Source organism: Notolepis coatsorum (assembly GCF_963971535.1).
Source record: "Notolepis coatsorum genome assembly, chromosome: 4".
Taxonomy (NCBI): Eukaryota; Metazoa; Chordata; class Actinopteri; order Aulopiformes; family Paralepididae; genus Notolepis; species Notolepis coatsorum.
Window position 1 is genome coordinate 174,998,720 of NC_140168.1, and position 26,192 is coordinate 175,024,911.

At 45.7% G+C, this 26,192-nt stretch overlaps 1 protein-coding gene across 1 annotated transcript; it reads left to right on the forward strand.

Annotated features, from left to right (window-relative positions):
- Nucleotides 1-2,378: 2,378 nt before the first annotated feature.
- Nucleotides 2,379-20,629, forward strand: LOC311227734 (myeloid-associated differentiation marker homolog). The gene is made up of 2 exons (XM_084313505.1): nt 2,379-2,502; nt 19,290-20,629. Exon 2 carries the CDS (start codon nt 19,432-19,434, stop codon nt 20,275-20,277), a length of 846 nt encoding a protein of 281 aa, XP_084169631.1. The 5' UTR covers nt 2,379-2,502; nt 19,290-19,431; the 3' UTR covers nt 20,278-20,629.
- Nucleotides 20,630-26,192: the final 5,563 nt, after the last annotated feature.

Below are 26,192 nucleotides of genomic sequence, written 5' to 3' on the forward strand. Positions count from 1 at the left end.
ATATGGTGCGAGCCCGCCCTCTGCTGGTTGGACTTCAATACTGCTTCAATCAACTTTGCATTGACACAGTTGATTGATTGATTGATTGAAAAGTTTATTCAAGTCAAGAGTTTTAATTGTCACAGCATACAAGTATACAATAACAGATTGCAGAGTGGGTACAGTACAGTACAGCTCAATACATACAATTGTTAAGGGGATGCAGACCAGAGAAAGACTTTCGTCTTGTTTACATCAGCGTCCCCCATTTTCAATTCATCATATGACACACACGACATACAGATAGACAGTACTGCTAAATCTATACATTTATGACATACCAGATTTGCAAATACAGTACTGTTTGTGATACAAAAAGTGTCCAGAAAAAGAGTGTATATACATTTGACATAGAAACTGTACATTGGAGGAGGTTGGGTAGGTGGGGTGGGGTTGGGTGGGTGGGGCTGTACATTGGAGGTGGGGTGGGGGGGGGGGGGGGTAGGGGGGGGGGCACTGTACACTGTACATTGGAATACTGACAAAGCCATACTTGGTCTTTACTGTACAACTGGGTTAGGACATTTGTAGGGGCCAGTTTCGAATTGCAGTCTCCTGTAGGTGTTCTTTGAGAGTGTTTTTGAAAGTGGGTAGTGATTCACATTCCTTTACAGCTTTACAGCTCATCTCTTCTGGGTGAATGAATGAAAACTTTATTTAACAGATTGCAGAATGGGTACAATACAGTACGGCTCAATACACACAAGGGGATGCAGACCAGAGAAAGACGTTTGTCTTGTTTACATCGGGGTCCCCCATTTTCAATTCATAGTGAATTGAGGTTGTGAAAGGTTGCAGAGGGTAACGTAATATTTGGCTACTACAGCAGCAATCAAATTAAAACTACGATTCATCTAACACGTATTTTGAGTTCATTTCTGTTCATAGGGCAAAACTGATGGCAAGACTACACAATAAATAAAAAATAAAAAAAAATTACTTTGAAAACATGGCAAATAACGCAAAACTCCCATACCTACTGGGTGAAATACAACAATGTGCAAACACGCCCAGCAAGAATTGTGAGCTGCTGTGACAAGAAAAGGACATCCAACAGAATACAACCACCATAAAGACTGTCAACCACACAAAAAAATGCCTTCTGTACTGTACTGATTTCTTCTGATTGCTCTGTTTAATTGTTGATTGATTAATTGATTGAAAACTTTAATTAACAGATTGCAGAATGGGTACAGTACAGTACAGCTCAATACACACAATTGTTAAGGGGATACAGACCAGAGAAATACTTTTGTCTTGTTTACATCAGGGTCCCCCATTTTCGATTCATAATGACATTTATGACATACACAACATACAGATATATAATAATCTAATCTAATCATCTAATCTAATCATGACATTTATGACATACATTACATACATATATACAGTACTGTTACATTTGTGACATACCCCCTCCAATGTACAGTAAATGTCCTAACCCAGTAGAATACACGAGACGCTCTTCTTGGACCAAGTATAAGGTTTCGTCGATAATCCAATGTACCCCCATCCCGCTATACCCATCCCACCCCCTCACACCACCCCACCCACCCACCTCCAATGTACAGTCCCCCCCCACCTCCTCCAATGTAGCCTACAGTTTCTTCGTCAAATGTATATACTCTCTTTTTTATTATTATTATTATTTTTTAACTCTTTTTGTATCACAAACAGTACTGTATTTGTAAATCTGGTATGTCATAAATGTATAGATGTAGCAGTACTGTCTATCTGTATGTCATGTTAGTATGTATTATGTTATGATGAATTGATAATGGGGGACCCTGATGTAAACAAGACGAAAGTCTTTCTCTGGTCTGCATCCCCTTAACAATTGTGTGTATTGAGCTGTACTGTATTACCCATTCTGCAATCTGTTAATAAAATCTTCAATCAATCAATCAATCAAACAACACAAGATATGCAAATATACAGTACTGTTAAACAGATCCTAACAGTAGATATATACATATGAGGGGGAGGGAACTGTACATTAGGAGGGGGTGGGTGGGTTTGATTGATTGATTGAAAACTTTAATTAACAGATTGCAGAATGGGTACAGTACAGTACAGGGTGGGAGGGGGGTTTCAGACATTTACAGGGGCCAGTTTCGAATTGTTGTTTTGTTTTGTTTGGCTTTGGCAATGTAAACGTGATGTTTCCCGTGTCAATGAAGCCCCTTTGAATTTAAATTAATTTAATTTAATTTAATTTAATTTAATTTAATTGAGACTGAGCCCCTGTCTGGGAACATGTGGCCTCCGTGCCAACTGTAGACTGTACCTAGAGGGCTCGAAGAGGGAAGCAACTCAAGAAGACTACCAAATTTGGTCAACGCGGGGCGTGGGATAGATTGTACTAGTAGGAGTTATTGGTGAAAGAGGATGCACCGCGCGTAAAATAAGCAACAAGGCATTTAGCAAACACAAAACTATGAAAGATAACCCTACAGATCGGTAAGAACAACCTTTATTTTCTATCCACAGTTGAACCCATTCGTTGATGTTCAACAACCGGGCAGTATAGTTAAAACATCCGATGCGAATGGCAGCTTGGAATGATAACAATGGCGCGGCACGCCCGCTATTCGGAACAAGGCTTCGGCATTTATGACACTATAATAACCCTGGACTTGTGGTTTACAGTATAATTATAGTAGAGTGTATCTTATCTTTTACGTATGACTTTAACATGCTTGAGGATGATCCAACAAGGATCATTCGATTTGTTGGAAGAATGTACCTTTTCCGTTACACATTTCTGTACATGCAGCCTATTCAATCTCTCAAAAACTCAATTATTCTAGATAGATTATTCTAGTATGATGTGATGACGAGCAATGTGATACCGGAAAAGTACGTATAGCTACGTGCCACACACTGTGGCAACCACATCCACCTATTGCCCATCTACTGTTTCAGACAAGTTTGTTTTTTCTCAATGCTCTACTGAATTATTTCTCTCAGCAAACAAATCCACATCAAATTCAGTAATGACACTAGATACCCGCACATTGATTAGATTAGACAGACCTACCCAGAGCTATGTATTACCAACAAATGTCTCTTGGCTATGACAAGTCAAATGGGTTTATTGTCCCAGACTCTTGTAATAAATGGCGTTGGACCTACATAGGATGTATGGTCTTACCCAGTCCTTGATCAGATTTGTATTTCAATTTAGTCTCTGGACTAGCGACAGGCTTAATAGTCGCGTGACTATTAATAATATCTGTTAATAAAGTTTTCAATCAATCAATGAGAAAATAAGCTACGCCGGACAACCGCCTTGGGGAAAGTATTCACGCATCCCGATGAGCGCTAACTGGACGGCTGAGCAACAGTGGGTGTGGTTCATGTACTCTGGGTTCCTGCGGACGGACGCGCCATTAGCGCTGCGTCCTGTGTCACTGTGATTCTCATTAACGCAGACTTGGCACTGGCAGCGTGGCTCTGGAGTTGGTGGTGGAAGCTGTCGTAGACGGACCTTCATGATCAATATTGGTTTAAACTTTAATGGTGAATCACACGGCACGAAGTACAACGTTGGTTAAATTAGCTTAAAGAGAACACAGAGGGGGAGAAGGGGACACTGGCCTCCCGCTGAGAGGGGTGGGGGCTTGGCTCTCCCCAAGGTGTGAGATTTAAGCTATTGTTTTCGGACAAACAAAGGGATTCCTCCACAGTCACTATAAATGGTAAATGGCTGCATTTATATAGCGCTTTTATGCAAAGCGCTTTACAATTGGTTCCTGGCATTTCACCCATTCACTCACACATTCACACACTGACGGCGGAGGCAACCATTAACCTCGTTCCCAGCTTTATCTATAGGCAACCATGCACGATGCCGACCTGTTCATCAGGAGCAATTAGGGGTTGAGTGTCTTGCTCAAGGACACTTCGACACGGTGCCCGGGAGGAGCGGGAATCGAACCGGGAACCTCCGGATTACCAGACGACTGCTCTACCTCCAGAGCCACTGTGCCCCGCCCTCAAGACTGTCATGAAAAATGACTATGGTCTTCAGTGCATTAATAGATTGCTAGATAAGCCATACACTATACAAGATTCAAGAGAGTTTATTCATCACATAATACCAGGGCATACAGTGAAATGCGGTGCTACAAAGCTTATTGATGCTGAAGTGAGGTTTAACTTAATATATAGTTAGTTACCATCCACAGGACCACTAGCTGATATCAGTGTCATTTTATATATTCTATGGTCTCTATGAATAGATTTCCGGGCCTTGCAACAAGGTCAAAGGCACTCATCTGTTTATGCACACAAGAAAGGGTCTCTTTATACATGTTTAGATCTAAGAGGAAACCCAAGGGAATGTATACAATTCTGACTGTGGACAGTAGAGGGTGCCAGTGTAATGTACAACTCAGAGTTATAAACCAACAACCTTGACTCACAGAGTTAAAAATCTACAACCAACCACCTTGACTCTTAGTCTGAGGGACTTTCTGCTGCTTTCCAGGCCATTGCAACTAATACACACACACACACACACACACACACACACACACACACACACACACACACACACACACACACACACACACACACACACACACACACACACACACACACACACACACACACACACACACACACACACCTGGCCTGGTCTACAAGATACACTATACGACTAAGGTACCCATGTACATGTCAAAATACTTCCCAAAGGTCAGTGAATACCACAACCACTACACCAGAGGAAGCTCAACAAATCATGTTAAACCCAGATTCGGCTCAAACAAGGGACTAAACACGTTTCGCAATTATGCCACATCAATGTGGAACGCCCTACCCAAAGCTGTAAAGGAATGTGAATCTCTACCCACATTCAAAACCGCTCTTAAAGAGCACCTACGGGAGGCTGCAATTCGAAACTGGCCACCGTAAATGCCCAAAACCCCCACCACCTCCTAATAGACAGTCTCCTCCCCACCGCATGTACATATTCCCTCCCCGCCGTATGGATATTTCTCTCCCACCCACCCACCCCCTCCTAATGTACAGTCCCCTCCCCAACATATGTATATACTCTGTCAGGATCTAGGGGTAACAGTACTGTATATTTGAATACCGTTTATGTCACAAATGTATCAGTACTAAATACCTATATGTTCCTATGCCATAAATGTCATGTATGTTGTGTATGTCATAAATGTCTATATGAATTGAAAATGGGGGACCCTGATGGAAACAAGACAAACGTCTTTTTCAGGTCTGCATCCCCTTAACAATTGTATGTATTGAGCCGTACTGTATTGTACCCATTCTGCAATCTGTTAAATAAAGTTTTCATTCATTCATTCATTCATTCATTCATTCATTCATTCATTCATTCACTCACACACACACACACACACACACACACACACACACACACACACACACACACACACACACACACACACACACACACACACACACACACACACATATGTCCTGCACACTGCACAGGTCACAACTGGAATAGCTGGAGGGACTGTTTTATACCTCATTCCTCTTACACATTTTAACTGAGCCTGTACTTGCAAACTCAGGGATGGGGAAATTGGATGGTGGTTATGGCCAAAAAAGGTATCCTTTGGGTATTGCATTATTCTAACATCTAAAAAGGAAGTCACCTCATACATTGTTTTAATAAGTCTGTAATTTATAGATTCCCTGATGTAGGAAGAATACCTGTGTGACCTATGGTGAGTTTTTACTGTATCTGCATGCTAGCTGTATTACAGTCTGTCACACAGATCGTGTTTCATGACAGAGAACATTAACACTTTGGCGACCGCTGGGCTGCGTCTAATATAGTGGTTGAGGACCAGGGTTTGTCAACAGACCGGTGTCTTTTTGTACAACTATATCTATACTTTATAGTATTGCTATCTGTCCATTCTCATTGTCAATTGAGTTCATAAACCGTCCCTTCAAAATGGCGTAAAGAAAAAAAAATGCATCGTTAGGTTGTCATTTTATAGCGTTGTGAATATGAGCAATATAGCAGATTTTGTCTCATATAGTTTCTGGGAGGCTAGTTATAGGGCTAATAGCTGCTAACGTTATATTCAACGGCATTTCCGTTTTAGATATGCTAAAGAAATAACTCAAACTGCATATCATCGGGGCTGTCCCAAAGCATGTATGGGTGAAAGGGGGGGGGGGACGTCGTTTAGTATTATTGATTACCAATAACAGTGTCCGTGTAACTAGCCACATTCACTGATCGGCTGCTTGCGTTTCACAGCAAGCTCCGATCCGGCTGTAATTTAGGTGAAAAAGGTCTTACCGTGAGCCTGTGGGATACCCCCAGCATTTCCCCGTTATCGATCGGCATCTGGTAGATCGATATGTCCATTGGCTGATGATAAATCCCATTATTCCATGGTGAAATCTGCGATTCTGTTATGGTTTGACACCGACCCCAAACGCTAACGACACAAGAGAGTAGGATTCAGAGTTGCCAAATACGAGGGCTTGTTTATTTGATAATAAGAATAAGTGAAACAGGGAAAGCAGGTCAACAAGAACAGGTACAATGAACAAGGGGCAAAGTTCTGCTGCTCTGCAGCTTCTCCCGGAAGGGTAGTCTTGGGAAGCAGGAGCAGACCTCTGTACCGCTCTGCAGACTCTCACGGCGGACCTCTCAGATGTTGTGCAAGACCGAGAGAGGGAGAGAGGGAACGGGTCAGTGACAGAGCAGACTTGAAACAAGCTGGAGGACAGGGTGTTATATTCTTCGTGTTAAACAACACAGTGATGTGCAATATTCCAAAAACAGCCCAAGTGAATATCTTCATGTAAACACACAGTGAGCAAAAATCCAAACACCGTCCAAATGTGAAATACTATCTTCGTGTAAACACACAGTGAGCAAAAATCCAAACACAGTCCAAATGTGAAACAATATCTTCGTGTAAATACACAGTGAGCAAAAATCCAAACACAGTCCAAATGTGAAATAATATCTTCGTGTAAATACACAGTGGGAGGTGGAAGATCCCAAAAATATTATTCCATAAAGGAAAGAGCAAAAACGATAATGGCTGGGTGAGTGACTGTCTGACAAAAAGGTGGTAGACTTCAGTGTAAAGGTTACACACGAAAATCGGAAATAGGTCAAGACAGTCAATCTAGAAAAACTCACCCAGACGAGCTGCGTAAAGGAACAGGAACAACAGTGGAGGCGAGCGCGCGCCACGGAGCAGGTATCCAAGCGAAGGCTTCTAGGAATTCCTGGAGAATAGCACAGTGAAACAGAAGCAACGGGGAAAAACATCCAGCGACAAATCAAGACGAACCAACAACTTAGGGTGGGGAAAACGGGGTATAAATAATGAGGGATCGATTGATTGAAAAGCAGTGACAGCTGGGGAATGTGATTGAAAAGCGTGGGGAAGTGAGAGAACCAATCAGCGACGTCTCAGATGACGTCAGCGGGGAGAAACGTGTGAACGAGGGAATTGAAATACTTGACAGAAAAAATGAATGAAAACAAAGCGAGGGTGGTTAAAGGAACAGAACGAGTGAGAAGGCAAGGACAGAAACCTCACAGTACCCCCCCCTCCACGGGAGCCGCCCGGCGACCAGGCCGACCCGGCTCGTCAGGATGGGCCCGATGGAAGTCGGTGATCAAGCCGGGATCCACGATGAGCTGCCGGGAGACCCAGCTACGCTCCTCAGGGCCGTAACCCTCCCAGTCCACCAGGTATTGGAATCCCCGGCCCCGCCGACGAACGCCCATCAACCGGCGGACCTGCCACTGGGGGTGACCATCCACTAGCACAGGAGGCGGTGGATCAGGAGCTGGAGGCATAAGGGGACTGAGGGAGACGGGCTTAACCCGGGAGACATGGAACACGGGGTGGATGTGCATGGATGCAGGAAGCTTCAGGCGCAGGGCCGCCGGACTGAGTACCTTCAGGACCTCGAAAGGACCGACGAAGCGAGGGTTGAGCTTCTTGGCCGAGGACCGTAGCGGGAGGTCCTTCGCGGAGAGCCACACCCTCTGCCCAGGGCGGTAAGTCGGCGCGGGAACCCGGCGCCGGTCGGCACCACGACAGGCGCGCTCAGATGTCCGGAGCAGCGCGGTCCTGGTGATCTCCCAAACGCGACGGCAGCGGTCGAGGTGGACCTGCACGGAGGGAACTGCCACTTCCGTCTCCAGTGCGGGAAAAAGAGGGGGCTGGTAGCCCAGGGAGGCCTCAAAAGGGGAGAGGCCGGTGGCGGAACTGACCATTGAGTTGATCGAGTATTCAACCCAGGGAAGGAAACGACTCCAGGATGCCGGCCTCTCGGCTGCCACACACCGAAGAGCAGACTCCACGCTCTGGTTCATCCTCTCCGTCTGCCCGTTTGTCTGGGGATGGTAGCCAGAGGAGAGACTGACCGTTGCCCCCAATCCCTTGCAGAAAGCCCGCCATACCTGGGAGGTGAACTGGGGCCCCCGGTCAGAGACGATGTCCTGGGGAAAGCCGTGAAGGCGGAACACGTGGTGCGTCAGGAGGTCCGCCGTCTCGGCTGCTGAGGGAAGCTTGGAGAGGGCCACGAGGTGGACCCCCTTGCTGAATCGATCCACCACGGTCAGAAGGCAGGTGTTCCCCTGGGAGGAGGGTAGACCAGTGACGAAGTCGAGCGCCACATGTGACCACGGACGGCTTGGAACGGGAAGTGGCTGCAAGAGCCCGGAGGGTGCCTGGTGAGAGGCCTTGCTGCGGGCACAGACCGCGCAGGCCAAAACGAACTCCTTGACGTCGTTCCGCATGGTGGGCCACCAGAAACGACGAGCCAGGAAGGAGAACGTGCGATGGACGCCTGGGTGGCAGGCGAACCGGCTGGTATGGCCCCACAGCAGTACCTGGGACCGGACAGAGTCAGGGACGAAGAGACGGCTCCTAGGGACGTTGCTTGGAGCACGTTGGAAGCGTAGGGCACGCCTCACCACACCCTCGATGCCCAAGGTGATGGCTCCAACCACTCGGGCCTCCGGGATGATGGGAGATGGGTCCTCAGAGGGTGGAGCCCCCTTGGAGTGCATCCGGGACAGGGAGTCGGCCTTCGTGTTGCGGGAACCGGGGCGGAAGGTCAGCGAGAAGTCGAACCGACTGAGGAAACTGGCCCATCTCGCCTGCCGACCGTTGAGGCGCCTGGAAGCGCGGATGAACGTTAGGTTCTTGTGGTCCGTCCAGATGGTAAAAGGCTCCTCGGCACCCTCTAGCCAATGACGCCACTCCTCCAGAGCAGCCACGACCGCCAGTAGCTCCCGATTGCCGGTGTCGTAGTTCCTCTCGGCGGGGAGGAAGCGACGCGAGTAGAAGGCGCAAGGATGTACCTTCTGGTCGGAAGGAGAACGCTGAGATAGGACAGCGCCCAGGCCAGAATCCGAGGCGTCCACCTCCACGATGAACTGTCTCTTGGGGTCAGGGTGGAGCAGGATAGGAGCGGAAGTGAACCTTCTCTTGAGGGAGCGGAACGCAGCGCGTGCCGCTGGGGACCAGTCGAACGGCAGAGCGGGGGAGGTCAGCTTGGTAAGAGGCTCCGCCACTTGGCTGTAGTTCCGGATGAACCTTCGGTAGAAGTTTGCGAACCCGAGGAAACTCTGTAGCTCCTTCCGAGTGGTGGGTTCCGGCCAATCCTCCACAGCCTGGATCTTGCGAGGATCCGCTCGGGTCAAGCCCTTCTCCACGATGAAGCCCAGGTAGTCGACGGAGTTGGAGTGGAAACGGCACTTCTCCGCCTTGACGAAGAGCCGATTGTGGAGGAGGCGCTCCAGCACCCGGCGGACATGCAGGATGTGTTCCTCGAGGGTCCTGGAAAAGATAAGAATGTCGTCCAGGTACACCACCACGAACACCTCCAGCATGTCACGGAGGACATCGTTCATGAGTGCCTGGAATACCGCCGGGGCGTTGGTGAGGCCGAACGGCATCACAAGGTACTCATAGTGGCCCCTGGGGGTCTTGAAGGCGGTCTTCCATTCATCGCCCTCACGGATACGGACAAGATGATAGGCACTTCGGAGATCCAGCTTGGTGAAGAACGAGGCCTGGGTCAGTGGCTCGAAGGTGGAGCTCATGAGAGGTAGGGGGTATTTGTTCTTGATGGTGATCTCGTTGAGCTGACGATAGTCGATGCAGGGTTGCAGGTCCCCATCCTTCTTACCAACAAAGAAGAACCCGGCCGCCACCGGGGAGGAGGAAGGCCGAATGAGTCCTGCTTCCAATGACTCAGAGATGTAGAGATCCATCGCCTTCTTCTCCGGGACAGTCAGACTGTAGAGGCGGCTGCCGGGAAGGGGAGCCCCTTGGCGGAGGTCGATGGCGCAGTCATAGGGGCGGTGAGGTGGAAGGGACTGAGCCCTGGTCTTACTGAATACCTCCATGAGGTCGTGGTACTCGGGAGGAATGGACGAGGGATCCGGGGGCAACTCACCAGCCGGTCTCCGGGGCGGGGGACAAGACGCCGCCTGTAGACAGCGGGCGTGACAGGAGGAGCTCCAGCCCCTGATGGTACCGGAGGCCCAGGCGATGTGGGGCTCGTGCAGCGCGAGCCAGGGCCTACCCAGGACCACCGGGACAAGGGGGGATTGGGTAATGAGGAACTGGATCCTCTCTACGTGGTTCCCAGCAATGGTCAGCAAGACTGGGCCGGTCCGTTGAGAGATGTCGGCCAGGCGGTGTTGGTCCAACGAAAAGATCTCCAAGGGCCTCACAAGGGCCTCAAGAGGTATGTTGGCTTGGGTGGCAAACTCGAAGTCGAGGAAGTTCTCGTCTGCCCCAGAGTCGATGAGGGCCTCCACCGTGGCACGTTGGTTCCCCCAGGCCAGGGTGACGCTCAACAGATGGTCAGGCGGTGCGCGGCGCTGGGAATGGGAAAAACGGCTCACCAGGATCTCCCGGGGTCTTGGTGAGCCCGATCTTTTGGCCGGATAGGGCAGTCGGCGAGAAAGTGTCCCGTGCCTCCGCAGTAGAGGCAGAGCTCGGACCTGAGCCTTGCCTGACGCACCACCTGGCTCAGACGAGAGCGTCCCAGTGGCATGGGTTCCTCCTCGCGCACCGGACGGGGAAGCCTGTTACCTTCAGTAGTGTTGGGGACGGGGCGTCCAGGAGTCCAGGGTGCTTCAGGAGGTGACAGTCGGGTCCTCTCGCGCCTTCTCTCCAGGAGGCGTCCGTCAATACGGATGACAAGGCTAAACAGCTCCTCGAGGGAGTCGGGCACCTCCCTGGTAGCGAGCTGGTCCCGGACTGCGTCACTGAGCCCCCTAATGAAGGTTAGGCGAAGAGCAGGTTCGTTCCATCCACTCTCCACCGCCGCCAGTCGAAACTCCATGACATAGTCCGTCACCCTGCTGCTCCCTTGTCGGAAGGTCCCCAACCGGGCTCCAGGGTCCAGACCTCGGGCTGGATGGTGGAACACTCTGCGGAGCTCCGCCACGAAGTCTGGGTAGGAGAACAAAAATTCTGCTTCCATTGCCCAGGAGGAAGTGACCCACTGGGCAGCATGGCCTGAAAGTAGGTTGGTTATATAAGCCACTCGGGACCCATGAGCAGAAAAACGGCTTGGTTGATGACGGAAAACCAACTCACATTGCATGATGAATGTGGCACACTCCTCGGGATTACCGTCGAACAGCCGTGGGACGGAGAGAAGGGGTTCCCGAGGTGCGAGATCTGCTGGGGCTGCGGGGAATGTTCCTGAAGGGTGTGAGAGATGAAAAGAATTAACGGCGTCGCCCAGCGAGTTAAGCTGGGCGAGAATCTCGGACTGTTGTCCCGCCATAGCGGCCATTGAACCCTGCATAGGCAGGACCTGGTCCCTGAGGTCCTGCACCGCAGCCGCAGCCCGCTCTAGTTGGAGACCGTGATCCCTGGTCAACTCGACTTGAAATGCAAGTGCGGTTCTGACTCCCTCTGTGTCGGCTGGGGTCGTCATGGTTGGTTCGTAATGTTATGGTTTGACACCGACCCCAAACGCTAACGACACAAGAGAGTAGGATTCAGAGTTGCCAAATACGAGGGCTTGTTTATTTGATAATAAGAATAAGTGAAACAGGGAAAGCAGGTCAACAAGAACAGGTACAATGAACAAGGGGCAAAGTTCTGCTGCTCTGCAGCTTCTCCCGGAAGGGTAGTCTTGGGAAGCAGGAGCAGACCTCTGTACCGCTCTGCAGACTCTCACGGCGGACCTCTCAGATGTTGTGCAAGACCGAGAGAGGGAGAGAGGGAACGGGTCAGTGACAGAGCAGACTTGAAACGAGCTGGAGGACAGGGTGTTATATTCTTCGTGTTAAACAACACAGTGATGTGCAATATTCCAAAAACAGCCCAAGTGAATATCTTCATGTAAACACACAGTGAGCAAAAATCCAAACACCGTCCAAATGTGAAATACTATCTTCGTGTAAACACACAGTGAGCAAAAATCCAAACACAGTCCAAATGTGAAACAATATCTTCGTGTAAATACACAGTGAGCAAAAATCCAAACACAGTCCAAATGTGAAATAATATCTTCGTGTAAATACACAGTGGGAGGTGGAAGATCCCAAAAATATTATTCCATAAAGGAAAGAGCAAAAACGATAATGGCTGGGTGAGTGACTGTCTGACAAAAAGGTGGTAGACTTCAGTGTAAAGGTTACACACGAAAATCGGAAATAGGTCAAGACAGTCAATCTAGAAAAACTCACCCAGATGAGCTGCGTAAAGGAACAGGAACAACAGTGGAGGCGAGCGCGCGCCACGGAGCAGGTATCCAAGCGAAGGCTTCTAGGAATTCCTGGAGAATAGCACAGTGAAACAGAAGCAACGGGGAAAAACATCCAGCGACAAATCAAGACGAACCAACAACTTAGGGTGGGGAAAACGGGGTATAAATAATGAGGGATCGATTGATTGAAAAGCAGTGACAGCTGGGGAATGTGATTGAAAAGCGTGGGGAAGTGAGAGAACCAATCAGCGACGTCTCAGATGACGTCAGCGGGGAGAAACGTGTGAACGAGGGAATTGAAATACTTGACAGAAAAAATGAATGAAAACAAAGCGAGGGTGGTTAAAGGAACAGAACGAGTGAGAAGGCAAGGACAGAAACCTCACAGATTCGAAACGTAATCCACAGTACATTGTGTTGGTTCAGGATCCGGCTACAATGAAACTGAAACTGAATGAAAAAAAAAGTTTTCCATTCGCCCACAAGGCATACTGCAGTGGAGCGATGGCACCCCTAAGAGGATCTGGCCGGTATTGCATGTTCTCGATTTCACAGACGAGGGTAGATCTGCAGAGCCTGTCGAGGAACTTGAGCCGGTTATTAAAATGCAATAACAGCAATAACAAATGTCACGGCTATATACGTGCCTCTGGTCCACAACGCATGGATTCGAAACCCGTATATATACATGGCCGGTCCCCATTGTGTTAATATAGCACATGCTTATTATCATGTATTGGAGAAATGGGAAATTACTCCAGCACCAGTATGGATGAGCAGTAACTGCGAAATCTAGAACTGATACATGTGAGGTATTTGTCATGTATGTAATTATTATACAAGTGAGGTATTCGTCATGTATGTAATTATACATGTTAGCATATCATTTGTGACTTGGGTTGTAAAATGTAAGCAGTATTCAAAGGTTTCAAGTTTCAAGTTTCAAGTTTCTTTAATAGTTGTCATACAGAAGTACAGAATACTTTTATACAAAATGCTTCTTACTGTTGCGCTCCAGAGACTGTGCAAGACAAGATAAGTATGAAATAAAATAACATAGTAAAATTAGAGTAAAAAAAAATGAGGTCACAGTGTTCAGTTTAGACATATGTACAATGTTCGATGCAGAATAGACGTAGTTACCATACAATATACAATACTGTGCAGTGTACTAATATACAATACTATATAGTGCAAGGCAGAAATGGAGAAATGGGACGAGGTGCAATTTAGGTACAATTCACAGTAGGTGTACGAGTTGTAGTGCAAATCCTTTATCAATAAATATAAAGTGTAAGTGTGTTTGTGTGATCTAAAGTGTGGAGAGTGGGTGCTGCAGTGTGTTGTTTGTTTGAGTGAGTGTGTGCGTGTGGGTGTGTGTGCTGTGTGCATTTGATGGTTGTTGCATAGTGATTATTGTTCGTTTAGCAGCCTGATGGCCTGGGGATAGAAGCTTCTTCTGAGTCTTTCTGTGCTCGCCTTAAGACTCCGGTATCGCTTGCCTGACCGCAGCAGTTCAAAGAGGCAGTTGTTCGGGTGGCTCGAGTCCTTAATAATTCTCTTAGCCTTCCCCTTGCACCGCTTGTTGTAAACTGAAGGTGGAAACTTTCCACGAGAATTAATGGGAATATATGGGAATCAACAAGAATTCAATGGAAATATAGGGGTTATTTGCACAGGCTGTATTTACACCATGTCAAATGCAGCTAGATATAGTAAAGTTTCCAACCCTTTGCAACCCTAGTAGTGTGAGCAGGGGCGTAGCTGGGGGGGGGGGGGGGGGGGGTAGCTTAGGATGATTCCAAGGGCCCAGCCCCCCAAAAAAAATTGTTTAAGTCAAGCCTGATGTTGCCTTGCACAAAAGAATGAGTCCAGTCCAGTCACTTCTACACAGTGAGGCATACAGTTTATTAATTGAACAATGGGTATCGGATCGGTATCGGCCAATACCCAAAGCCCAGGTATCGGTATCGGGACTGAAAAAGTCTGATCGGTGCATCCCTACTTATTACATTTGACTTCTTTACGTTTAGCATTGTATTTTATTCTTGTGACTATTCTTGATGTCTATTTTTTATTTAATTTATTTGAATTTTTTGCACAATCCAGGCGGGCATGGCCACCTACATTTCACTACATGTCTTGTGTCTGTATGTGACAAATAAAACTCTTGATTCTTGCTGTTGGATGTCCACTCTTGGAGGGCTCAGTATACATTCACTTTTATTAACACAACAGCGTATAAGGGCTCTGGGCTGCCCCTGACAATTAACACAGATTAACACATGAATGGGAGTCATGTGACTGAAACTATTATAAAATTCTTTGTTGAAATTGGGCAAAATCTGATAACGTTCCCATGGAAAATGTCCAGAAAATGATTTGGAATTTATTAGTAGATTTCCAACCCTTTGCAACCCTATTTGTGTCAGTTAATAACACTGAAAATATCAATCTGTCAAATAATCTTGGTAGATTTAAAGGCCCCATAACACTTCCCTAAAATGCAATTACATCCTCTTCGACCTACTTTGAAGCATCAGGACCCCTGAAGTACTAAACAATTTGAATGATTTGTCTGTGATTTGTCACATCAAAGCCACACAGAACATTTAATATAGGCAGACATAAATGAGAAATAAATGACAGAAAAATTAGATATTAATCTGATGGGGATGAAACCAAAGCTAAGTTTATCTTTCTAGAGATGCCAGGCAAATGGAGCTTCATAAGGGTCATGAATTATGAATTATCACTACCACACTACAACCGTCTGTAGTGTAGTAGTGAAAGGGTTAACCTTCTGTAGTGTGGTAGTGAAAGGGTTAACCTGCTGTAGTGTGGTAGTGAAAGGGTTAACCTTCTGTAGTGTGGTAGTGAAAGGTTAACCGTCTGTAGTGTGGTAGTGAATGGTTAACCGTCTAGTGTGGTAGTGAAGGGTTAACCTTCTGTAGTGTGGTAGTGAAAGGTTAACCTTCTGTAGTGTGGTAGTGAAAGGGTTAACCGTCTGTAGTGTGGTAGTGAAAGGGTTAACCTTCTGTAGTGTGGTAGTGAAAGGTTAACCATCTGTAGTGTGGCAGTGAAAGGGTTAACCTTCTGTAGTATGGTGGTAGTGAAAGGTTAACCTTCTGTAGTGTGGTAGTGAAAGGTTAACCGTCTAGTGTGGTAGTGAAAGGGTTAACCTGCTGTAGTGTGGTAGTGAAAGGGTTAACCTTCTGTAGTGTGGTAGTGAAAGGTTAACCGTCTGTAGTGTGGTAGTGAATGGTTAACCGTCTAGTGTGGTAGTGAAGGGTTAACCTTCTGTAGTGTGGTAGTGAAAGGTTAACCTTCTGTAGTGTGGTAGTGAAAGGGTTAACCGTCTGTAGTGTGGTAGTGAAAGGGTTAACCTTCTGTAGTGTGGTAGTGAAAGGTTAACCATCTGTAGTGTGGTAGTGAAAGGGTTAACCTTCTGTAGTGTGGTAGTGAAAGGTTAACCTTCTGTAGTGTGGTAGTGAAAGGTTAACCATCTAGTGTGGTAGTGAAAGGGTTAACCTTCTGTAGTGTGGTAGTGAAAGGTTAACCATCTGTAGTGTGGTAGTGAAAGGGTTAACCTTCTGTAGTATGGTAGTGAAAGGTTAACCATCTGTAGTGTGGTAGTGAAAGGGTTAACCTTCTGTAGTGTGGTAGTGAAATGTTAACGCTGTAGTGTGGTAGTGAACGGGTTAACCTTCTGTAGTGTGGTAGTGAAAGGTTAACTGTAGTGTGGTAGTGAAAGGGTTAACCTTCTGTAGTGTGGTAGTGAAAGGGTTAACCTTCTGTAGTTGGTAGTGAAATGGTTAACCTTCTGTAGTATGGTAGTGAAAGGTTAACCATCTGTAGTGTGGTAGTGAAAGGGTTAACCTTCTGTAGTGTGGTAGTGAAAGGTTAACCATCTGTAGTGTGGTAGTGAAAGGGTTAACCTTCTGTAGTGTGGTAGTGAAAGGTTAACCATCTGTAGTGTGGTAGTGAAAGGGTTAACCTTCTGTAGTGTGGTAGTGAAAGGTTAACCTTCTGTAGTGTGGTAGTGAAAGGTTAACCGTCTGTAGTTGGTAGTGAAAGGGTTAACCTTCTGTAGTATGGTAGTGAAAGGTTAACCATCTGTAGTGTGGTAGTGAAAGGGTTAACCTTCTGTAGTGTGGTAGTGAAAGGTTAACCATCTGTAGTGTGGTAGTGAAATGGTTAACCTGCTGTAGTGTGTGGTAGTGAAAGGTTAACCATCTGTAGTGTGGTAGTGAAAGGGTTAACCTTCTGTAGTATGGTAGTGAAAGGTTAACCATCTGTAGTGTGGTAGTGAAAGGGTTAACCTTCTGTAGTGTGGTAGTGAAAGGTTAACCATCTGTAGTGTGGTAGTGAAAGGGTTAACCTTCTGTAGTGTGGTAGTGAAAGGTTAACCATCTGTAGTGTGGTAGTGAAAGGGTTAACCTTCTGTAGTGTGGTAGTGAAAGGTTAACTCTGTAGTGTGGTAGTGAAAGGGTTAACCGTCTGTAGTGTGGTAGTAAAAGGTTAACCGTCTGTAGTGTGGTAGTGAAAGGGTTAACCTGTTGTCGTGTGTCAGTGAAAGGGTTAACCGTCTGTATTGTCACAGTGAAAGGGTTAACCTGTTGTCGTGTGTCAGTGAAAGGGTTAACCGTCTGTATTGTCACAGTGAAAGGGTCAACCCTTTGGTAGTGTGGTAGTGAAAGGGTTAATGGTGGTTTAGGTGCTGGCTATATACAGTATATAAGTCGTAGTTTAGGTGCTGGCTATATACAGTATATAAGTCGTGGTTTAGGTGCTGGCTATATACAGTATATAAGTCAAAGGGTTAATGGTGGTTTAGGTGCTGGCTATATACAGTATATAAGTCGTGGTTTAGGTGCTGGCTATATACAGTATATAAGTCTTTATATAGGTGCTGGCTATATACAGTATATAAGTCTTTATTTAGGTGCTGGCTATATACAGTATATAATGGTGGTTTAGGTGCTGGCTATATACAGTATATAATGGTGGTTTAGGTGCTGGCTATATACCAGGGGTGTAAAGTACTTGAGTAATTGTACTTTGTTACAATACTTAAGTACTGTTTTGGGGGATTTGTACTTTACTCAAGTATTATTAGGTTTGTATACTTTGTACTTTTACTCCATTACATTTCAGAGAAAAAAAACATACTTTTTACTTCTTACATTTAAGATGCAGACCTACAAAGTACAAAGTACAAATCTCACAGGTCCAACCATTTTAATTAGTATATTTTAATTGTTTATCTGGCCGAACTAACGTTAACGTTATTAATCCTGCGACCACAGGTAAACAGCCAATCAAATCCCCATCAATGGAAAATGAACCCGCCCATACCCATGCTGATTGGTCCTTGTGCAACACTAGAAAGCGGGGATCTTTGATTAAACACCTGCTATCAGAAGATTAGACAGTCAGATCCGCATTATGCTGTGGTTAATATTGTGATATTATTCAGGGTACTCTAGTATTCTGTCTTTAATATTGTGATATTATTCAGGGTACTCCAGTATTCTGTCTTTAATATTGTGATATATAAGTCGTGGTTTAGGTGCTGGCTATATACAGTATATAATGGTGGTTTAGGTGCTGGCTATATACAGTATATAATGGTGGTTTAGGTGCTGGCTATATACAGTATATAAGTCGTGGTTTAGGTGCTGGCTATATACAGTATATAATCGTGGTTTAGGTGCTGGCTATATACAGTATATAAGTCAAAGCGTAAAAGTGGCATCGTTTCTTTGCCGAGGGTAGCACCGCTGGTGCCAAATGTGAGCATGTGCACAATATTACCGGCTCCTAAACTGTGAGACAATATTACAGTTATTACTATAACTGTGAGACAGGCCTGAATCAATGAAGGTCCCAACATGTGTTAAAGAAGGTGTGGAATGAGTTGAAATCTCAGTTCTCTTAGAAATAAAGATTCAAGATTGTCATGTGCACAGTTAAACAGACAATGAAAATCTTACTTTTCTAGTCCGCCCTTCACACAAAATCACACTTAACACACTTCATATATACAAGGCACAAGTGAGTAACATTGGCATTATTGCACGTTCCGATTCACAGTGTTTACTGGTTTAAACCACAGAGGACAACGCTAAATGATAGTAATGTGTGTGCGTCGTATCAGAATTAAATCACATGAATGCTTTTGGCTCCGGGTTGGTCGACTTGTTCTCTTATATATATACAGTATATATACCTGCATATAATCCTTCTGTATACCTGCTGTACATTTTATATTAATATTACAACTCTGTACACATACATCTGATTAGCACTACACCCAGTAGTACTAATTTATATATTATATACTCAGTTTAATCACCTGTACATTACTATTGCACTTTACTGTTACACTCTGGTTGGATGCCAGACTTCTTTTCGTTGTACTGTACTTGTGCTGTATGATGGCAATACATTTGAATCGAATCTAATCTAATCGAATGCCTTCTAACCACATTCTCTCTTTCCCCCTCTCCCTACAGGACATGTGACAAGCGTCTACGGTGCATGTGACAAGGGCCTCATCGTAGGGTCTCCTCGTAGATACGACTGAAATACCTGTCCGAGCCACTTCTCACCGGACCACGCTTCTCAATTCCTCTGTGACCGCGACGTGCCATCATCATGCCCCTGGTCCTGCTGCCCGTGTCGCAGTTGCTGTGCGCGCGCATAGCCGCCCTGCTGTTCAGCTGCGTGGCCTTCAGCGTCGCGGCCCACGGCGCTCAGCTCCCACAGGGAGGCCTGGCCGACTGGTGCATCTTCTGCTGGGCCTTCAGCTTCGCCGGCACCCTGCTGGTCCTGCTGGCGGAGCAGTGCGGCCTGCAGGCCAGGATCCCGGTCTCCTGGTCCAACTTCCCCATCACCGTGGCCTGCTACGCCGCCCTGCTGTGCCTCTCCGCCTCCATCGTGTTCCCCGTGTGGTTCCTAAAAGACGAGAGAAGCGGTGAGGTGCGCGACCACCGCATTGCCTCGACGGTCTTCTCCTGCCTGGCGGTGGTCGCCTACCTGGTGGAGGTGAGCCTGACCAAGGCCAGGCCGGGAGAGGTGGCGGGCTACATGGCCACAGCTCCGGGGCTGCTGAAGGTGTGCCAGACCTCTGTGGCCTGTGTTATCTTCATCCTGGTCAGTGACCCGGTGTCGTACGACCAACACCCGGCGCTGAAGTGGTGCATGGCGGTGTACTGCATCTGCTTCATCCTCTCCATGGCCGTGGTGGTGCTGTGTGTCGGCGAGTGCACCGGCTGTCTCCCGATCCCCTTCTCCCAGTTCCTGTCGGCGTATGGCCTCCTGGCGGTCATCATGTACCTCACCGCCACCATCATCTGGCCCGTGTTCCAGTTTGACAAACATTACCGCCGTGGTCGGGCGGAGTCGAAACTGATCACTGTGTCGGTGCTCACGGCGCTCAACCTCCTGCTTTACGTGGCTGACCTGGCCTACTCCGCCAGGCTGGTGTTTGTCAGCGTGTGAGAGAGGAGGAGGTGGGAGGGGCCTGAGATGGCCACGGCCGAGAAATTCAGTTTTTAAAGTAAAATAAAAAAATTCAATACATTTTGGATTTGAATTACTGGGATTATACACTGAGATATGCTGTTGAGAAAGAACAAGAAAAATGACAATTGAAAAGCTATGTACAGTAGCGACTTGAGTTCAGATGAATGCCAAGATTTCTGCAGTTACTCACACCTAGGCTGAGGCTTGTCAACTGCAGGTATTGACTGTGAACATGCGTGTACCCTGAGCTGTAGAGATCAAAATGACCAATGTGTCAGTTATTAATTATCAACACAAAATAAAGTGTAAGTGAACAATTCGATTATAAATGACAGGGGGTGCATAGGGGGGGGGGGGGGGGGGGGGGGGGGGTCTGTCCTTGCGCATGTGTAGGAGGAACAGCCTCACAGCTGGTTGACATGGTCTCTGTCTTGTCGTGTTGGTGAGCTTCACCTCTGGTTAGCGGTATCATAGATATATATAACTAGATGGTGAAAGGCAGAGTCTCCTGCGTAGTTCACCGGTGGCCATCTTGTCACAGGCAGCACACCCAATCATAACATTAATGTCTATGGTGCATGTACTATTGAAATAACCATAGCTTGCTACATTTTCAACCGATTTACAAATGGTTTGGTTTATTACAAATGTTATTAACGTGGCTATGATTCAGGATGGGTGGACATGTTGAAATAATTTTCATATGAAAGTCTATTATAAGTATGCAGTATGAAATCTACATCTCTGACGTTTATAACAAACCAAAACCGTTTGAAAATTCTGAAAGCTGTGGTTATTTCAATAGTACATGCACCATAGACATTGATGTTCGGAGTGGGCGTGCTGCCTGTAGCAAGATGGCCGCCATGTGGCAACGTCGGTCTCCATTGGCCAGCAGCGTGGGTGAGTCATCTAGCCTTTATATATGTCTATGAGCGGTATCACCAATTACCCAGTCACCTCTAGTTTCCTTCTCTGCAATGAAACATGAATGTTTGTGCAAATAAAGTTTTTTTTTTTTTTTTTTTTAACCAAGCCTTCTCATATTTTAATTGCTGGTGAAACGGCTCCATTCATTTGAAAGCAAGTTGAATATGCAAGTCGCTTGGTCACAATGAGATGACATTCAGGTACAGCATACCATCTTCGACTAACGCTCACTAGTGTTTGATGACACTTGCCGACGGCAGAAGAGGAGGGGCAGACGCTTTGCATTGTGTGGTAGATTAGAAGTAATTTTGGTAGAAAAAGGGGGTAACCACTGCGCTCAGACAGGTGCGTAGTCCAACATTAATTAAGTTGCAAAAAAGGAGGTAGGGGCCGCACTCGGAATATCGTTGTTTTTATTTTCAAGTTGTTATAGCGCACAAAACGTTTTCAGCCATCCGGCACACTGATGAAGGCCGGGTGGCTGAAAACGTTTTGTGCGCTATAACAACTTGAAAATAAAAACAACGATATTCCGAGTGCGGTCCCTACCTCCTTTTTTGCAGATTAGAAGTAATGACATCACTCATGGGGGCAGCCACGCTAATGCCACAGCCACGTGGTCCTTGGGACCTCGGAAGGTCCGAGCTCTTGTGACCAATGGTCTTGGTCTTGTGACCAATGGTGTAGTCTAGCTTTTTGCTAGGGGTACACTGATTATTATATAATCAATTACTATATAATTGATTCTAATGAATCAATAATTATATATACACTATATAATATAATAATACATGCATCCACACATAACAGAGCATTTAGTAATTTGTATATGAAAGCCAATTACATTTACAGCTGGGGAGATTGAAATGCTTTGGACTGATTTTTAATATAATCTTCAATGAAAAGCATGGATTAGATTAGATTAGAATAGAATAGAATATAAATCCTGTATTAATCCCGAGGGAAATTTGGCACTACAGATCGCTCACATTGAACAACAATAAACATTTAGGTAGTCAATAGGACTAAAATAATAAACTATAATAAGAATAAAATACGGGCCGGGATATACATTCTGGTATGTATATACGTTATAAAATATAAACTATACACTCTTATGATTTAAGAGTGCAGGTATTGTTAGAAATAAATGCTGATTATGCTTTTCAGTTATAATAGCAGTATTAACAGTGAACATTCCCGCAGTTCTGTCACAATCCAAGCACTCATCTGTTACAGAATATTATGAACTTGGCAGTGAAGACAAAACAGGATTCAAATTAAAAACATGTCTACATTTTGCAGGGTACTGTGGAGGATTAATACACTGTCCTCAAGTAAGGTCTTCACCCTTCCCCCCAAATGTTTACCTCCCCTTCCCCAAATCTACAGCCCCCCCCCTCTCCTAAAGGAGCTCTCCCCCCTCCTATCCCTCTCTTCTTCCTGGCTAGTAATCCGGATGAGTCCTCAGCCATTTTCTCCACTATATTGTAATGGTTAATAAATCGTATTACTGTAACCGGATCCATTTGACTGAGGAAGTTATTCCACAGTACCCAGTGTACCCCTAGACTACACTACAGGCAGTACACTCAGGGTACCCAGTGTACCCCTAGACTACACTACAGGCAGTACACCCAGTGTACCCCTAGACTACACTACAGGCACTACACCCAGTGTACCCCTAGACTACACTACAGGCAGTACACTCAGGGTACCCCTAGCAGGGGTGTAAAGTACTTGAGTAATTGTACTTCGTTACAATACTTAAGTACTGTTTTTGGGGATTTGTAATTTACTCTAGTATTATTAGGTTTGTATACTTGTACTTTTACTCAATTACATTTCAGAGAAAAAAACATACTTTTTACTCCTTACATTTAAAATGCAGACCTACAAAGTACAAATCTTGCAGGTCCAACTATTCTAATTAGTATATTTGTTTCTCTGGCTGAACTAACGTTAACGTTATTAATCCTGCAGCCACAATTTATTTAAAAACAGCCAATCAAATCCCCATGATTGAATTGATTGATTGAAAAGTTTATTAACAGATTGCAGAATGGGTACAGTACAGTACAGCTCAATACATACAATTGTTAAGGGGATGCAGACCAGAGAAAGACTTTCGACTTGTTTACATCAGGGTCCCCCATTTTCAATTCATCATAACATATATGACATACATGACATACAGATAGACAGTACTGCTACATCTATACATTTATGACATATCAGATTTGCAAATACAGTACTGTTTGTGATACAAAAGTGTCCAGAAAAGGAGTGTATATACATTTGGCATAGAAACTGTACATTGGAGGAGGTTGGTGGGGTGGGGTTGGGTGGGTTGGGTGAGGGCTGTACATTGGAGGTGGGGGGGGGGGGGGGGGGGGGGGGGGTTGGGAAGGGGACACACACACATTTTACACTGTACATTGGAATATTGACAAAGCCTTACTTGGTCATTTACTGTACAACTAGGTTAGGACATTTGTAGGGGCCAGTTTCGAATTGCAGTCTCACGTAGGTGTTTTTTGAGAGTGTTTTTGAAGGTGGGTAGTGATTCACATTCCTTTACAGCTTTAGGCAGGGCGTTCCACATTGATGTGGCATAATTGCGAAACGTGTTTAGTCCCTTGTTTGATCCGAATCTGGGTTTTACATGATTTGTGGAGCTCCCTCTGGTGTTGTGATCGTGGTATTCACTGACCTTTGGGAAGTATTTTGACATGTACATGGGTACCTTGGTCGCGTAGTGTATCTTGTAGACCAGGCCCATTGCAAGTTGCTGTACTCTGTCGTCTACTCTAAGCCATCCTAGGTTGTCAAAGTGGGCAGGGGTGAGGTGGGTTCTAGGAGTCAGGTCAAGTAGTAGTCTGACTAGCTTGTTTTGAGATGTTTGTAATTTGTTTTTTAGTGCCTTTGAGGTGCTTTGGTACCATGAGGTGCAAGCATAGTCGTAGTACCCTTGAATGAGTGCTCCTGCTAGAGTCTTCAGGGTATTCTTGTTTACCAGAGCGGAGATCCGGTACAAGAATCGCGTTCGTTGGTTGACTTTTTTTATTACATTGGATGCCATTTTGTCACAGGAAAGATTAGCCTCTAGGATGGAACCCAGGTAGGTAATTTCATCTTTCCTTGTGATAATATTGTCACCCACTGTAACCGAGAAGCCGTCGGTCTTGCTGAGTTTGTTATTTGAACCGAAGAGAATGGACTCTGTTTTGCCCATGTGTAATGATAGTTTGTTGTCGGCGAGCCATATGCAGATTTTGCCTAGTTCCGAGCTGAGGGCTTTTTCAGCCTGTAACTTGTTCTTGTCAGAGACCAGCAGGGCTGAGTCGTCCGCAAACAGGAACAGGTTGCAGTCACAAGCTGACGACATGTAATTTGCATAAATTAGGAATAGTAGCGGTCCTAGTATGCTTCCTTGTGGAACACCACAGCTCACTGTGAGGGGGGGGGATAGTGTACCGTTTACTTCCACCATCTGTTCCCTCCCCTCCAGGTAGGATTGTATCCAGCTCACTGATAAACTATCAAAACCAATTGCTTTTAGCTTGTCAATCAGAATGGTGTGATTGACAGTGTCGAAGGCCTTTTGTAGGTCCAGCATGACCATGCCGCAGTATTTGCCCGCGTCCACCTCTTGTTTGATGTGGTCGTTCAAGTAGAGAAGGCATGTGTCAGTGGAGTGGGATGTTCTGAAGCCAGATTGGAATTCGTAGATTAGATTTTTTTCCGCAAGGTACTTTTCGATCTGTTCGTATACTATTTTTTCCATGACTTTCGAGATGGATGTAAGGATAGAAACAGGGCGGTAGTTACCCGGGTCTAATTTGCTGCCCTTTTTGTGCAGGGGTGTTACTCTCGCAATTCTGAAGTCCTTGGGGACGTGTCCCTGTTTTATGGAGAGGTTTATTATGTGTGTGATGACTGGGGTGATGGCTGCTGCTGAGTCTCTGAGGAATTTGGAGGGGATGTTGTCATGGCCAGTGGCCTTGTTTGGTTGGAGGGCGCTCAGTTTTTTGAGTACCTCATCTGTAGTTACTATTTCCAGTTTGAAGTCGTCTTTGTGGACGCCTAGGTTCTTGTAGTATGCTACTATGTGTTCTACCCCATACTGCCCTGAGTGGGAGGGTAGTTTGTTTACCAGTGTTGTGGCTATGTTTGTGAAGAAAGTGTTTAAGTAATTGGCTACATCCAGCTTGTCTGTGATGAGCGTGTTGTCCGTCTTTATGTTTATGTTTGAGAACCTGGTTTTGAGTTTTTTACTGCAGCCTAGTTGATTGTTGAGTAATTTCCAAAGTTCACGTGGTTTATTTTTGTTTTCCTCGGTTTTGTCATTGATGACATTTTTTTTAGCAGTTTTGATCATGGAGTTTACGTCATTTCTTAGTCTGTTTCTTTCTAGTTTGAGTTCAGTCACGTGGTCTTATAATAAAATACGGGCCGGGATATACATTCTGGTATGTATATACGTTATAAAATATAAACTATACACTCTTATGATTTAAGAGTGCAGGTATTGTTAGAAATAAATGCTGATTATGCTTTTCAGTTATAATAGCAGTATTAACAGTGAACATTCCCGCAGTTCTGTCACAATCCAAGCACTCATCTGTTACAGAATATTATGAACTTGGCAGTGAAGACAAAACAGGATTCAAATTAAAAACATGTCTACATTTTGCAGGGTACTGTGGAGGATTAATACACTGTCCTCAAGTAAGGTCTTCACCCTTCCCCCCAAATGTTTACCTCCCCTTCCCCAAATCTACAGCCCCCCCCCCCTCTCCTAAAGGAGCTCTCCCCCCTCCTATCCCTCTCTTCTTCCTGGCTAGTAATCCGGATGAGTCCTCAGCCATTTTCTCCACTATATTGTAATGGTTAATAAATCGTATTACTGTAACCGGATCCATTTGACTGAGGAAGTTATTCCACAGTACCCAGTGTAC

Excerpts from the sequence above, each read along its gene's own strand:
- LOC311227734 (XM_084313505.1), top strand. The coding sequence starts at position 19,432 with ATGCCCCTGGTCCTGCTGCCCGTGTCGCAGTTGCTGTGCGCGCGCATA.